At 41.1% G+C, this 16,662-nt stretch overlaps 1 protein-coding gene across 3 annotated transcripts in view; it reads left to right on the top strand.

The window, feature by feature from the left end:
- The window catches only part of unc5b (unc-5 netrin receptor B), a 57,027-nt gene that overhangs the window by 19,894 nt on the left and 20,471 nt on the right, over nucleotides 1-16,662 (top strand). For all 3 annotated transcript variants that reach the window (XM_086092666.1, XM_086092667.1, XM_086092668.1), the window contains one exon: nucleotides 16,398-16,628. In XM_086092666.1, coding sequence (XP_085948792.1) covers nucleotides 16,398-16,628 — 231 coding nt within the window. The remainder of the gene's footprint in view (nucleotides 1-16,397; nucleotides 16,629-16,662) is intronic.

Consider the following 16,662-nt stretch of genomic DNA (forward strand, 5'->3'; position numbering starts at 1 on the left):
TGGCATTTAAGCACAAACTATGAATGTTAAGTTTATGTTAAAACTGATTTAGAATCAGTATGCATTATGGTTGTCTGAACATTTTGCACAGGAATTATTTTTGAATAAAATAAACCGTTTTTTAAATTTGTTGTATAAGGATATATGGGTTTTGAGATACAAGATTGGTCACAGAAGGAATTAAAATCATATCTTAAGTTGCTTCAGTCAAAACTTGATACAGGGTCGCAGTTTTTCTGATGTAGCATGTCATTTTTACAGGGGAACTCAACCCAAAAATAATCTTTACAATAATATGTTGTATGTGCCGCTAGTAATCTAAACACGCCATTCTTTTTAATATTGTGCTTATGAAATATGAATTAAGCAGCAAAATCCACCTGTTTTCATCCTTCTCGGGGCAGCCATTTTGCCACTTGCTATTGACCTCAGGACTCAGGTAACGACCAATCACGACTCAGCTTGTGACCAAACTCAGAAAACAGGTGAGCCGTGATTGGTCAGTATCTGAGCCCTCAGCAACTGTGATGTCATTTTCAGTTGACAGCAAGAGGCAAAATGGCCACCCGGATTTTGCTGTATGATTCATATTCCACGAATAGTCAGAATGTCCTATTTAGGCTAGCGGGGGTACATTACAATTTGGGGTTGAATTCCTCTTTAAAAATCCTGCATTCTCTTAAAATTGGAGTCTGTTAGACAGTTCGTGTCTACCCGTCTCATCTTGCAAGGTCATGGATGAATATGGATGTGTGTGTACATGCGAACACCTGAATATGTTTTCATCTCAACCACACCTGTCTTGTTTCGATAATTTATTTATTTTGTAGCCTTTTAAGCGTCAATACATTATTATAAACAAAAACCTATTTTGTACAGTATGCCTAATAAGCACCTGTAGAATTGACAATAAGGCTTCTTGAATCTTGAAAGTTACCGTAGGACTTTTTTTTTAAAGTAACGAGACTATGTTAAGTATTCACAAACTCTTTTGTTATGTAATTACTTTTGCAAAAAAGAAAACCATTTTTCTCAGGCATTGTCATAGTGTGTAAGAGCTGAAGTGGAAAGTTAGCAACAAAAAGGTTGCTCTTCTTTGCTCTGCGTGTGTGTGTGTTTCTGTGTGTGAGTGCCCGTGAGTGGGGATCGCCTGCGGACCTCTTCACTGGGTGCTGTCTCATGTCGAGCGGTGTGTTTGAGAGGCTTGTCGAAGTAAAGCCCCTGTCAGCGCCTGGCCTGAGGGTGTGTACTGATGAAAGGCCTCTTCATCATCCTAATGGGTTACACAAACCTCTTCGCCAGCATTGGGACTGGGACAAGCAGAGAGGGAGTGCGTCCACATGCACTATTACCAAAAAGAAAAACACTATTGAAAAAGATTTGCTGGGTAAACAAAACAAAACGTTGCTGTTGGGAGTCACTGGCTTCCTGACCCTGGGCTGCCTGTCGTTTGCTGCAGCCTCGGTGGATCAGAGCCATTCAAGTAATTACTTTTTCAGATTGCTAGAGTATCATATTTAGGGATGTTCAAAACCACTTTTTTTTTAGACTGATACCAGTACGACCAGACAACTCATGAGTAGTTACCAATACTGATACAAAGTACCAATATACCACTAATATTTTTAGTTCATACATTTTTTTATTAAGAAATTATAGATAATTTGAAATACCTATATATGCCAATATAGTATTTTTCTTTAAAATTGCATGAAATTAAAGGCAATTTTCTATTCTAGTTTTTAATTTCTAGTTCCTGATGGTATAAGCGTATCTTCAGTACATTGAGAATAATTTTTTTAACATTCAGTATATGGTGGGAAAAATAGGAGCGGGGGATGCTAATATCAAAGATTTGATGTAGAATGATATAATCCGATATAATTTTTTGGGGGATGGTGGCTGATATGGGAACGATATATATATATACTGTATATATACACACACACACCAATACCAGCTACCAGTATCTCCAGTTGAGTTGTAGACATCACAAAAACCTGGCATTTCAACTTGCGGTGTCCCGATCTGATATTGTTCCGATATCAGCCACACAAAAAAAAGTATCGGATTATATCAGTCTACATAAAATCTCTGATATTAGCATCCCCCACCCCTATTTTTCCCACCATATACTGAATATTAAAAAAATATTCTCAATGTACTGAAGTAAACTTGAATTGTTATTTTGCACTTCAAAGAGTTTCATTTATTTTGTTGTTTTACTTTATTGGGGTTATTTCTCAGGATCCTTTAATTTATTTTGTATTTATTTTATTTAAGTGCAGTACATGTTTGAGGTTGAATTTCTGTAACCCAAATGTTGGGAATAAATGGGTCATATTTTCTCATTCTTACGGTTGTGGACTATTCTTTGTTTGAAAAGTATCACTTGATCAAGTTTCTTCTAAAATTTAATACTAAAAAATAAATATATCCACGTATCATTCCTCCTGATATTGTATCAGATCGATATGGGACAGTACTGTACTCCTAGGCTGAAATATCAGTATATCGGAAGTGAAACGTTGCATCAGGACACCTGTAATGTATCACATGAAAAAAGTTTATTTGACAGCTTTAGCACCTGAGCCGAGAATCTATCTATTCACAGTTATTGCTTTATGTTAGATGTGTAAGCTTACCGGTACTTTGTTTCGGAATGTCTTAGGTCCTAAAAAGAACATAGTGCAAGTGGCTTAGCCGCACAGTTTCAACAATACATGTCGGAGAATTTCATTATGTTAAAAAGTGGATTTACAGGTTGACATTGTTGTCACGCGGTATTCTTCTGAATGAAACCGAATTTGGTTCAGTGACATAGTTGTGAATGTAATAAATGTTTTGGGCTCACACACCAGCAGGGTGACTTTTCAAGTCCAGGTGATGTCAGGAGGAAGGAAAATAGTCACCTTGTGTGACATCCATTTTCCAGCTTGTATACATTTTCTTTTCTTTTCCATTTCTTTTATGCATTTAAATTGCATATCAGGGTTCTCCGTCGCCATTATTCAAGTCCCATCATAGTTGCGGCAATTATGGGATTCAGCCCCCCCCCCCCACTACCTCTCTTGTCTACAGGTCAAGGGCGCGTTCTTTGGCTGCAGGGCAGAGCAGCAAACAACGTCAGTCAGGAGCCAAAGCCTCATGAATGATTGACGCATGAATGCTGACTCATCACACTGGGGAAAATAAATAATGTCTTTAAACTGAAACATAACAAGATTTCAAGTGTGGAAAGAATGCGTGGATCATTTAGGTTGGAGACACATTTTCAAGGATGGCACACATACTGTTTTTTTTTTGCAACAATATTTCATGAGCTCATATGAGTACTTCAATGTGAGTTTGCCTTTGACATTTTCTTACAGAAAACAGGATTAATAGGATTTCTTCCGTAACCCACCTGCTGCACACATCTTCACTGAGGCTATGGGTAATGCGTCTCGGGATTTCTCCGATGCAAATGGGACGTAATGAAGGAGCAGAGTGACGCAAACGCTACAGTGTTTTCCTCACTTTGTTTGTCCATGCGGTGTCATTGGTTGGCTCTGCCTTGGGCTTGGCACATATTGCCTAACCGCTCGCCGTAGTATGTGTGTGTGTGTGTGTGTGTGACGACCCTCACGACACACACATCGTCGATCCGCTGTCAATCCGGCTCATCTGTTCATTAGCATGACAGAGAAACTCTCCTGCCAAAGCAGTTAGTCACAAGAATCAAGCCCTGTCATAACACATTACAGCGGCAGGCTTCGCCAATAGAACCAGATACTGTGGCAACCATAGCTAGCGCGCACACACACACACACGCACACGCACACGCACTCGCACATACACACGCTCACTCAGTTATCAAGAGTTGCACTTGAACTGCACCCGGGGAGTATTTCTGTGTCTCCCTCCATTTCTTTCTCCCTCGCTCTTTCCATCAACATACCTTCCCTCTTTCCTTGCATATCTCCCGGCGCAGCTACCCACTTACACCCTCGGCTCCTTCCTGCCAGCGAACCACCTTCCTTGTACTTGCCCCTCCATCGCTCCCATTTCCTTGTCCTTTTACCCAAGTTCTTTCCTCGACTACCTTACCTCTATTTCTGTCTTCCTGGCGGTCTTCGCAAAGCTAACCGAAATGGAGACCTTTCATTTTGAATCTATCCGTCTTCTCCTGCGATGAATCAGCCTCTCTCAACAAGGACCCGATATTCCCCTCTCTCTTAATTATCACCTGATCGGAGTGTCTGATTTCATTTGTACGGAGCCAGTCGACTTCCTGTCTCTTGGGCACACAGAGTTGTCGTATCAAATCATGAAAAACACACATGTTGTGACGCCTTCTGCCAAACCTTTTCACAGTCACGGTTGCTGCATCTTGTTTTCGTCACACCTTTGCAAACCACACGTTCCGCTTGCTTTATTTTTAGCCTCTTTTTAGCCTGTTGCAAAAGATGAGCGTGCACTGTGATAATATAGCTTGATTCCAAGTCACTTTGTCATGCCGTGTACAAGATGACACAAGGACCAATTGTTAGGTTTCAACCGGTCGTACAGAAAGTCGCACCGGAAATTTGTGAAAATCGGGAAATTGGAGCCATGTGACCTGCGCTGCGCCTGGGCAAAGAATGAGCACAAGTATTGTTATGAAGTCTCTTTCTTTGAGATTTATTTATGAGTCAAGAAAAGGAAACGTGTTAAAGGTGTTTTAACACAAGCAGCTACCAAACAGGTGACAAGTCTTTTAGTTTAGAAGTTACCACACTTTACATGATTGAAGTAGTTGGTTCATATAGTTTTTGGGTGACCGCATGTCCTCTTTTACCTGCACATCTCCACTTTTGTACATCTTGTCCGGGCGTTTGGGTTTTCAAATAACAAAAGCGGGTTTTCATTGCACGACCAATGGGAGGGGGCAGTGCACCGTGTTGATACCGCATCTAGTAGACCGCGGAATGCTCTCAAGTCGATCCTGAGGAGTAGGGGAAAATGGCAGGTTCTGTTATGTTTAAAGAAAAAAAAAAGTATTTAATTTTATAAAAGAAAAAAAGTAGGTCAGCTTTTTACATACCTTCACTTCCTAAGCGTTCAAATAAGAGGTTGAACTGTGCGAGCGGCCCGGACTGTTAGCTCACTGGTAGCACTTTGTGCTCCCAAGCTGGAGATGTGGTCGCATTCCACCCTAAAAAAATAAAAAGGTCTATCATAGGAACAAAAAAGGTTGGGTTCAAAACATTGTGTTATTGTTTATCCATTTATCAGTTGTGTTTTTCTTTTTATTGTCTAATCATACTTAGGAGGCATATGCTAAAATAGTCATAATGTAAAGATTGAATATCCTTTAAGTATCGAATTGCGAGGTCACTAATGTTGAATCTGAGAGAAAGTTTCGCTCACCATCACTGATGAAGTTCCTTTGAGGACTTCGCCTGCACAGGTAACGGCCATTGTCTTTTTAGATAAGAATTAAAAATCTGCTAGAACTAATAGGTCATTCTTAAACCCTGATTGAGTAATTGATTTTTTTGGGGGGGTGGTAGAATATTGTAATCTGAGTTAGGAGATGTAATCCTGAGAAGCACGCAAACTGCCTTCTTGTTGTCCCTCACAAACTTGGTGTCAAAGGGCAAATGAAAGAGGAGCAGGACCTCTAACCGTTAGTTGTTTGCAACAATTTCAGGTGTCAGATTGAGGAATGTGCATTTTCCCAGTCTGTGTGTCTCCAATCTGACTGGATTTCCCAACTGGGGTGGACTGACTGGTTTTGACAAGGTCCATAAAGTGTGAGGTCATGTGCCCAAGTCAGCCTCTCCTTTGTGTGAGAGAGGCGCCAAAGTGGGGTTAGAAACGGTACACATTTACCTGGAAGGCAAAAGCTGTCAGCAAGGAGTAGTCATAAGAACCGTTTGGCATTTGTCAAAACACAAACACACAAACAAAGCAAGTCTGATGCATTAGTGCTAGTTGTGTTTATGGGGTTTGTCAGATCAATATAAATTGCATAATCTCTTGTTATGATCAAGATGTTTGTTTTATTGTGCATAAGTAGTGGATAAGCAGGTCTTCTTTTTTTTTAAGATAAAGTGATGAGGCGGGTGACTACTACAAAGTCTGTGATGAGTACAGAGGGACATTGAGTGAGTGGGTGGGGGTGATAGGGGGGTGTAGAGTGTGTGTAATTACAGGGGCCCAGAGAAGAGAGGCCTATAATCAGCTTGCCCTCAGGAAGGAATGCAGCTCATCTTCTCATGTAATTGCTCCCATTAAAATGGCTCCAACTTCCAGTGTACTGCTCACCTTTTCACAATATTTACATGCACACACACATATGCTGTATACACAAATGCAAACACATAGTACAGTGTTTTTCGGACCATTCAGCGCACCGTGTTATTAAGCACAATATCAATGAACCTGTATATTTGAAAATATTTTTATTAAGGGGCTACGTGTTACGATGAGTAGTATTTATGCGAAGCATTGTTTGTTAAATAGTTTATTCTAATTGTACCAATGCTCATTTGATAGATTTAGTGCTATTATGCTAGGTTATATTGGGTAGCGTCGCATGTCTCGCTTGCTTTTGTTCACCGTGCAACTACACGAGAGGTGTTTGGAGTGCAGGACAGACGAAAAAATTAATAAGTAAACATCATGAGCCAATCTGTTATTACTTTGGCTAATGCTGAATGCTAAATATGCTGCCACAAAATATCAGCTTTATTTGTGTCTAGTTTGACTAGTAGGACTCCATTTCCCATGATTCTTAACTGCCAGCTTAAGCAGGAAGTAGCACCAGTTTTGGTATGATGAAATCATTGACACCTGCCAGCAATTTAGATGAGAATAAGAACGCGAAAATAATAGAAAGGAATATAAATTATCCATATACAAGGCACTCTGTATTACAAGGTGCGCTCTCGATATTTGTAAAAATGAAAGAATTTTAAGTGCGCCTGCAAGGTAAGCAGGCAAAACAAAAAAGAGAAGCGTGGACTACATCTGCATAGACTGCAGACCTCTAGAGAACCGCGCTCCAAGTGAATGCCAACCATGGCAACCGGCCACACTGGGTAGATGTGCGTAACGCTCATCAGGCAGCTGCACAGCGGTGGGCCAGACAAGCAGTGGCGCCTTCTACAAAACACTTACTGTACTGTTACGACTAGACGCACACAAACACACACGCGCGGGCGGGCGGGCGGGCGCGTCTAACGTAGTAGTTTGACCTCCAAGTGCAACATTGCTCTGTAATTTCAAGAGGATAATAGGAAAACAACATTGTCTCACCTCCTCCCTCTTTCCCTCTGCACCTTGGATAGTGATTGATTGTGCTACTTGCCTACTCCCGTGTTCCCATGCAGCGGGAGGTCTCTGGGGCACACACACAAACGGCACAGGGCCACTTTTTGATGGCCTATGATTAATGAGCTCCGCGGGGGTGGCGCCCTCTAGCTGTGACAGAAAATATTTCCGGCCAAAACGGGGCCCACTCCTTGCCTGTCCGGTCCACTCTACGGCACTGGTAGAACCAGTGGCTTTCTTGGCTGCTAACAACACAACCACAAATCCTCTTAGCGCTCTCAATCTTGCAGTCACACTTACCCACACATTTAAAAACACACTCACACAGTCGTACTTTGAGTAGGCTGTCCCTTGTGTTGCACACAGGGATAAATATAAACCAGCTAGTACAGTATATAAAATCAATTCTCATCACGGTAGCACTATGAATTGTGGAATCTATTCATATGCAATGATAGTAACTCTACATCAGTTTCAATTGCAACATGTCCACTGGTATGTTTTTCTTCTGGTCGACCGGGTTTGTGCTTGAAAGGAGGCTGACGTGCTATAGGTTAAGACGGATCTTTAAATAGGCTCCTGATTGTTTAATTTTCGGTATTGTGTGTTTGTGCGTGCGCGCGTGGGTGGGTGTCATGTCATCAGGCCTGGTCTGTCCAACTCCCACCACGCAGGCATGCTGGACGGACAAGTGAAGCGTTTCTGTCACTTTGCATTTCCATCGTTAACTCAGCCTTCCTCCACTGCCAATCTGCTTTCAAGCTTCTTGTCACTTCTGTTTTTCCTCTCTCTCTCTCTCTCTCTCTCTCTCTCTCTCTCACTCTCCTATCTCTCTGTCTCCCTCTCTCTCACTCTCTCGCTTTCTCCCTCTCTCCCACCTCTCTTACTCTCTCTCTCCCTCTCCCTCTCTCCTTCTCTCTCTCTCTCTCCCTCCCTCCCTCTCTCTCTCTCTCATGACGTGGACAATCAATGACATGCTTCTTTTTGTATGTTGGTCAAACACTGTCCTCATTCTCATGAAAAAGTCACTCAAAATTGGATGGTTCCACTGTTATGAAGTTTCCACAAATTTGTATTTGTTGGTGTACATTGTTAATTATCAAGAATTTGGCAGCCCGCTCTTGCTTAGGGGGTTAATGGAGTGTTAATTCAGCATCGATGTTGATTTGTTGAGCCAGGAGAAGAATGGAACCTGTTGCACTAGGATTAAGGTTGGATTTAGTATTCATCTACTGTATCTGCATCATGCCAATAAATTGGAGATCATTTATCTTTGCATACACTCCAGAAGAGGGCAGCATGGTGTGTAGTTTTTGACACGTTTTAAAAAGCTAAAAACATTATCATCAGTAATATTCAGAGTTAAGCAAATTTGTTAAACATGAAAAGCATTCATTTGGCTGTGATTAAGACTGAACTACCTAAAATGAATCGTTCTTATTCTTCTATCTTGGTGCTATTGAAAATCGAATCGTGCTTCTAATTATTATGATCACGTGCTTTTATCAGTAGCATATAATAGAAGCATAAAATATAAACATTATAACATGACAAATTCAATCAATGTACATTTACTCTAAATAGTTTATTTATTTGAATTAATATACAAATATTTGTGGGAAAAGCGCTGTGACCTATCAAAGCTTGTATGTATTAATGTTTACAATTTACCATACACAGGGGCCCTATTTTTGTAGACAGTGCACGTGTGCTTGCTGTAAAAATGTGCCGTATCTTCATTTTTGTGCCGGGGCAAGTCGAGTTTACCATGTTTGGGAATTTGGCAGACCGCGCTACGCCACATGCCCCTGGCCGCACCTGACAATTTGGTGACATAAAAATGAGATAGACTTTAGACCAGGTGAAGCCAGGTCTAAGTTGTGGCGCAGGCAATGTAATACAATTTTGATGGATTTTGATCCAGGCGCACGGCAGAAAGATTCTGCGCTCCACTGATATGTGTGGTGGATGTCATCGTATTTCATTCATAAATAGGACATCAGTGCCCTTAAAGTTAATGCATTTTCTACTGTCACCCTCTTTTAAACTCTGGCTAAAGAAGTTATTACAACTATGAATTCCCATTCAAATGTTTATCTCTATTATGTATTGCAGGTGTACAGGCAGAAAACAGTAGTACGAATCAAAGCATTTTAATGTGCGTGGCCGTCTGTGTCAGAGATTAAATCTGTTGGAGTCCTCGTGGAGAGTACAACGTGTCAGAGCCATGTGGTGCTCATGTTGGTGGCAGCATCAAAATACCCAAACAAGAAATTCACAAGGCCATCATGCCAATGCCACGGGGACGCGCAGTGTTAGATCTCCGCACTCTTAGCTGGACGTCAGATTCTGTTTCCGGCCACCCGCTGTCTGGGGGACCACAATGAATTGTGTGTTTGCTTACAAGTGAGTTCACTATTAAAAGATGACTCGTGTGTCTCACTGCCAGTGTTAGGTGCTTAGTCAGATGGGCAAACTGTATGAATCTTCACACTTGAGAAGAGATGCTGTGTACACCGCACACCAACATACACATTTTATAATTTTCCATGAACATAACTAAAACGTAACACTATTTTTAAGTGTACGTGTTTATTCTAAGCCCCCCCCCCCCTCCCCCGACCCCCAACCACCACCACCCCGCAGACCGTTGTTTGAACTGAGGATGATGAAGTCATTTGGCCCATAAATCACTCAATGTAATTGTCCTTTAAGGAAGTCAAGGAGAGACTGTCTGAGTCCATCCATCCTTGCTGCTTTCGACCCGCCTCTGGCTGTGGGTGCGTGCGTGCGTGCGTGTGTATCTGCATGGGTATGTGTGGCAGTTGGTTCTTTGTAAGTATGACTATGACTATCAGTCAATGTTTCATAATGGTTTCTGATGGGTTTTCTATTGGATTTGTTGAGTCTGTGTAACTCTTCTGCTCGCCACAAATGAAATGGTAAACTGGTCTTAAACGACGTTTTTGAAAGTACAACGTGCACATTTGTATCGATCTGAATGATACGGTACTGCTTGATAGGAGCAAGGCTTTTGGCTTTCTGTTCACGCAGCAATTTGTCCTCAGTGAGTCACTTGTACTTCATAGCTGTGGGCTGTTGTACCTATTTGTGTGTTTACTGGCGCCATTTGAATCCAGCAGGCAGGACCGGAGTCAAGGGAGAAGGACGAGAAGCATTTTTATGTCAGACACCCAACTGGAGTTGAGGAAGGAGGAATGATTTGCTGTTGTTTGTTGTTTTTCTTCCTGGCAGGACACCTGAAATCGACTGTACAGGGGCAAACTTGCATAGGTCTCCTTGCTGTTTATTGTAATGTCTCCCTGTTGTTTAACAACTACAGTTTGCACATTTACAAGTACGTTCTTTTGAATCCTCACTGGAGTCCACATGCTGAGATTTGGAAAATATGATTGTGTGTTTATGAAGCAAGTGAGAGCTTGAGAGGCCGTTTTCCCATGATGCTGAAATATGCAGACATCAACTCGATTCAGTTCTTCATAGCCCCATCCTCTCGCCACTCTACTTGTCGGTTAGTGGTTCTTGACCTGACTGGCCAAGCCTTCTCGTCTTCCCATCATGTCATTTTGGTCCAAACTCCAGTCCTGCCTTCTTGTCTGGCCACGCTCCATTACTGTCATATAGATTAGGCTCTCATTGTGCCACATACTCACAGCCTTAGTTTTACTACACACATTTTCACCAAGTGGTACATATTTGGTGGGGGAAAAAAAAAAAAAAAAAAAAAAAAACATGACTTGTTTGTTACTGTTGTGGCGTGTGACAATAAAAATGCAAAGTGGATGAAAATGGCTTTGCTTTAGCATTTGGGCCATTTATTGTATGTGAGGTGTGTTTTGGTAACTAAAATTTTAGTAGCCTAATACTGTAGCAGATTTTTCATGAAGGTCATGGTGAAGGTTTAATGATGCAACTAAACTCTTTCATTCTGATTAATATTGCGTTTGTGAAATAAGAATTAAGCAGCAAAATCCACCCATTTATATATCCATCTCTGGGGGGGGGGGGGGCATTTTGCCACTTACTGTCGACTGAAAATGACATCACAGTTGCTCAGGTATACAACCAATCATGGCGCACCTGTTTTCTGAGTTTGATCATGTGACGTTCGCAAGCTGAGCCCTGATTGGTCGCCACTGTGATGTCATTTTCTGTCAACAGAAGTAGCAAAATGGCCGCCGCCTGAAATGGATTCAAACGGGTGGACTAGCGGGAGCACATAGAACATATAATCGTAAAAGAAACGTTTTTGACATGTTGACCCTGTTGTTAAATCTGTGAGAGTAAGCACTTCTCCTTTGCCGAGAGAACTGGTGATATTGTGCATGTGGAAAAAGTTTTTGATCTTTGAATACAGGTCTTTAAAAAATGGGAGCAAGAACTGAAGTGTTGCGTTAATATTTTTGTTGAATATATTTTTGATGATTTTTCATAATAATAAATGATAAGATAATAAATGTATTTCCAAAAGAGTGGAGCAAATTGTACACCTTACAAAGGGTCCTGTGTGTGTATATATATATGGTCTGTGTATGTGATAGTTGAAAAGACTGTCCAGAAGCCTGTGCTTTCCAACTGTCAGTTGTCTGCCATTAGAGCAATAAAAGTCTTGTTGTGCCGCGCTGCAAGGAGTTGTTGTCTCGAAGGCTCCTCCTATCTGCACAAATTGCCGGCTGCTGAGCTCTGATGGATGTTTGTACACTGGCCCAAAAACACAGATTCCACTTAAAACCTCCCAGCTCCATTATCCCTGAAAGAGACTGCGCAAGAAAAAGAAGCTGTCTGTTGCTCTCTTACCGCCATCATCTAAAAGTGTTTTAATTAAAGTGTGCTGGCCCCAGAACACACCTACCCACACACACACACATGAAGTAAGAGGTGTATCCAAATTTGCAGGGCTCTATTGGGCTGTCTCTGGTGCCATTCTCCCCCCAACCTCCCTTATTCTCCCTTTGCCTGAAGAGTGACAGGCAGTGTTGTTTTTTTTCCAGCAAATGTTTGAACACCAAACAATCAATGCTGGGCAAAGAGAAAGAGCGTGGGTGAAGGGTGGGGAGGAGCAACACAATTGGTTATTGACAGAGAATTCAAAGTCTGAAAGGCTGGAGGCGACATTCTAGCAAGAGGACAGAGGGAGAGAACAAACAGAAAGAGGGCGTGAGAGAGGCATCGTGACAATTGTGGTCCATGTTCAGATGTGTTAACGTTTTGTTCACGCTTGTGTGCACCTGCAAGTCTACCCACTTACAGTTTTGCATGTAACTTTTATCGAGGTTATGCACGGCATAGCTTGCTGTATCTTGTGGAGCTGTTGTTTTACTGATGTCTCGATGAGGTAAAGTTGTTTTCCATAACTGGAGTGGACTTCCTGGTCAGGTGATCTGCATTAATGATGAGATGAACATTTAGAATGAAGGAACGCTTCTAGACCCAAAAAAAATAAAATAATTTTGATTATCTATAAAAAAAAAAAAATCATTATATTGTCATGTTCTAAACCCTTGCTTCGTGCTGCTGTTAAAAAAAAAAATCTTCACAAAATTAAAAAGTTGCTCCTCAAATGAAGTCATTGATTCGCAAAACTGCTCCGCAAGGAAAACGGTCATGTTTGGGTTCTGTTTTACCTTGTGTCTCCCTTGGTCTTCTTAAGTGTAATCATGCCCTTCCTCGCGTCAGCCAATCAGTGCCCTCAGCCACTTGTGTCTTGCCCCAGGTGTGTCTTGTTGTGTCGTTAGTGTTGTGTATTTAGTCTCCTGTCTTCCTGCTGCCTGCGTCGTTTCATTGTCATTTTCCTCCTGTCATGCTGCCATTTTTTTTTTTTGCGTTGTTGTCCTCCCCATGTTTTGTTTTACTGCCAATTGGAGTTCGCTTTTGTTTTGAATAATTAAATTCCTTTTTTTATTTACATTACCTCTGCCTCCTTGTCCTGCTTCCCTGCGTTTGGGTCGTCCACCAAACTTTACTCCTCTGACAGAAAACAATTATTTTGAGCCCTGGATTTTGTTGTCAATTAACAAAATGTAAACTCTAAACAACTGTGCGTTGTGTTAATTGGGCTTTTTTTGGGGTGACTTCGAACCATACATATTTCTTTCTCTCGTGCATCACTGACCCACGCATTGCTTTAGACATTTTTCTCGCCTTATGCTCGCCACAAAGAAAGAGCTTTTAAGACGCAGACATCGTTTTTGTTGTTTGAAGGTGGGGGAGGATAATGACTGGTATACTGTATGTGTCGTTTATGGTGCCAATTCATTTTTATCTTTTTCGACCAAGATGGAGCTGAGTCGTGAATCTTAGTGCCTGACATTTGCTTCCCAGCCCGTTTTATGGAAGGAGGCATTAGTCAACTACTTGAGTATTCCCTGTGGGTTCAGGTTAGTGAAAATATTTTGTCAGCGCAGTCTTTGTGTAAAAAATTCTTGCTTTGTAAGTATGTCAAATGGGTGACATGGGGTTTAGAGAGAGTACTTCAACAATTCCTCCACTATTCATTAGAATCCAACTGATCTTGGCTTGAGAGCCTCGCAAACTAGCACTCCCGCTTGCCATCACTTTCTGTGTTCCGCTTTGCTTTGCTCTAATGTCTGAGCAAAGAGTCTGTCAGGGGGGAAAGTGGGCTAGACGGCGATTGGTGGAGAACTGTTCATGTTCCTAAAATAGACGATTGGAACTCTCTAAGTACTTTCTCTTGTTCTAAGGTTGTGGCATAACTGATCATGTTGAGCTTGGTACATTTATAACACCATGGAAATGTACCTGCCCAGAGTCTCATTGAAAGCCTCCAAATATCCGCCTCCGCACATTTTTTATTTGATCAAACCGAGATGCGAAATTGAGGTTGGAGAGCCGTGGCATTGTGATATTGCCATGTATGAATGTGAAAAGCAGATTGATGGAATTTGCATTACTGGAGCTATGTAAAAAAACTAAACAAAAAAAAACTGTCTTCGAAAATGCAAAATGGTTACTGCTCAGATGCTGTAGTCTGCCATAAGGTCTCCTTTTGGAGTAAAAAAAAAAAAAAAAAAAAAAAAAACTCCAGCAAGCCCAACATTATTCCTCCTTGTTTACCACCAAGCTTTAAATGTCATCTTGGCTGGCCGTGGTTTGCGTTTAGGCTGCAATTGTGCTTTGGTGAGACGGCGGTAGTTGCATCAGCTACATAAATAGTTGCATCATACCATACCAGGGAGATAGCTGGTACTTCATAAAACAAAGAAATAAAAGTGACACCCTGCTAGCAGCGCAACAGTTATCTGTCAACAAGAAATACACAAGATGTTGGTAACTGCCAAATATCTAAAGGAGAAAAACACATGGCCAACCTTTTTGTATTTTATGTAAAATTCACACCATCAGTGTGATTATTTTGGACAATGCTTCTATTAACGTGGCTCACAGGGCTCCAAACTCACCCTACAGTGCATCCACAAAGTATTCACAGTGGGTCACTTTTTCATATTTTGTTATATTACAGCCTCATTCCAAAACAGAATAAATTCATTCATTTAGGTAGTGCAAGTAAATTGCTCCACACTTCAGCCCATTTATTAGTAATATAGTAATTTGCATTGAAGAGCTGGGACAGTAAACCTTGACGTACTGACAAAAGTGTCATTCAATTCTATATGTCAGAATAAATCCTATTATGATCAAATGAGAGTGACGGCGAGGCAAACTAATAGTGACTAACTGACATCATCATCATAGGGACGTATCATCATGCGTTATCATAGCAAAGGACATAGTAACTGCATAAGCATAATGCAGTACACTCCTAATGTAATGACCCCTGGAACTGTATAATCATAATAACCACATAAGCATAAAACACCAACATCATAACAGTACGCCCCAAAATATTTGACTTGTGCCCCCAAATTTTCAAGTGTTAGGGGCCACTATGCTCCTAGTAAACCAGTTAGTCTGTAGCCCTGCATCCATAATGACAGAATAAAGCCAATATGATAAAATAAGAGTGAGGAGGCAAACTATTAGTGACTAATAGCATAGCAACTGACGTTTTCATCATAAGAGACACTTGCACAAGACTAGAAAAACAGATCATCGTCAAATGTTATCATCTTAATAGAGCTGTCAAAATTAATCGAGTAATCGATTAAAAAATTAATCGGCAGCTATTGTAATAATCGAGTCATCGATTGGAGCCATTTTTTAATTAAAATTTGTCCAAATCCTCTGATTTCAGCATATCAACAGTAATTGTTTATTGATTTTTGTAGTCCTTCATGAAATAAGATTTATTAACTTCTATGTTTAATAAAAATTGGCAAACATCTGTTTTTACTTTGGAAAACAATGACCGAAGTGGTAACATAATACTATACAACATCAATACCCCTTATCTTTAATCTATAGAATATGAAGTACGAAATAAACACCAATCACTGATTAATAAACAGTAATCAGGGGGGAAATGCTTTTGTAATGCACTTTATTGCTAAATGAAAATGAATACAATTAATCAATTAAATAATCGATAGATTAATCAATTCTAAAAATATTCGATAGTGACAGCACTACATCATAAAGGACATAGTAACTGTATATGCATAATCACTCCATAACCTAATGACCCCATGAACTATATGTGCATAATAACCACATAAGCACAATACACCAACATAATAACACTGCGCCCCCTAATATTTGACTTGCGACCTCAAATTTTCAGGCGTTAGTGGCCACTATGCTCCTAGTAAACAAATTAGTCTGAAGCCCTGTAACTTACAATAGAAGTTGCATTGACTTGAATTCTAAAGACAGAAAAAGCATTTGAAAAGCAACTAAATGGATGGAAAAAGATGTCCTTTCTACTAGAAAAGCCTCTTTGCAGAAATGCCAGTGGGTATGTGTCGTATTGAGCATGTCACCGGATAATGTCAGGATCAGAGCTGCCTGTCCAACGAAGGTCATCTGCTCCTCGCTTATTTAGAAACGTGGACTGCCGTCTCTCTGGAAACACAAACACAACAGCCGTCCATGTAAATGCCGAGGCGTTTCTGAGAAAGAACAATTATTTTAATCAGCTCTGTGTCTGTCATTGTTTTCAGAAAGCAGCGACTACAGTGATGGCGAGGTTCTCCCGGAATCGTATCCGTCAGCACCAGCTGAACCCCTCCCGGAGTTCCTGCTGGAACCGGAGGACGCTTTTATTGTGAAGAACCGACCCGTTCAGCTTCGGTGCAGGGCGTCACCAGCCACACAGATCTACTTCAAGTGCAACGGGGAGTGGGTCAATCAAAATGACCACGTCACAAGAGAGAGCTTGGACCAGGTCACAGGTGAAGATCAAAAGATGCCCACGCGCAGCAATGT

The sequence above is a fragment of the Leptonotus elevatus genome, chromosome 13, assembly GCF_054856555.1.
Source record: "Leptonotus elevatus isolate MCC_2025b chromosome 13, RoL_Lele_1.0, whole genome shotgun sequence".
Classification (NCBI taxonomy): domain Eukaryota; kingdom Metazoa; phylum Chordata; class Actinopteri; order Syngnathiformes; family Syngnathidae; genus Leptonotus; species Leptonotus elevatus.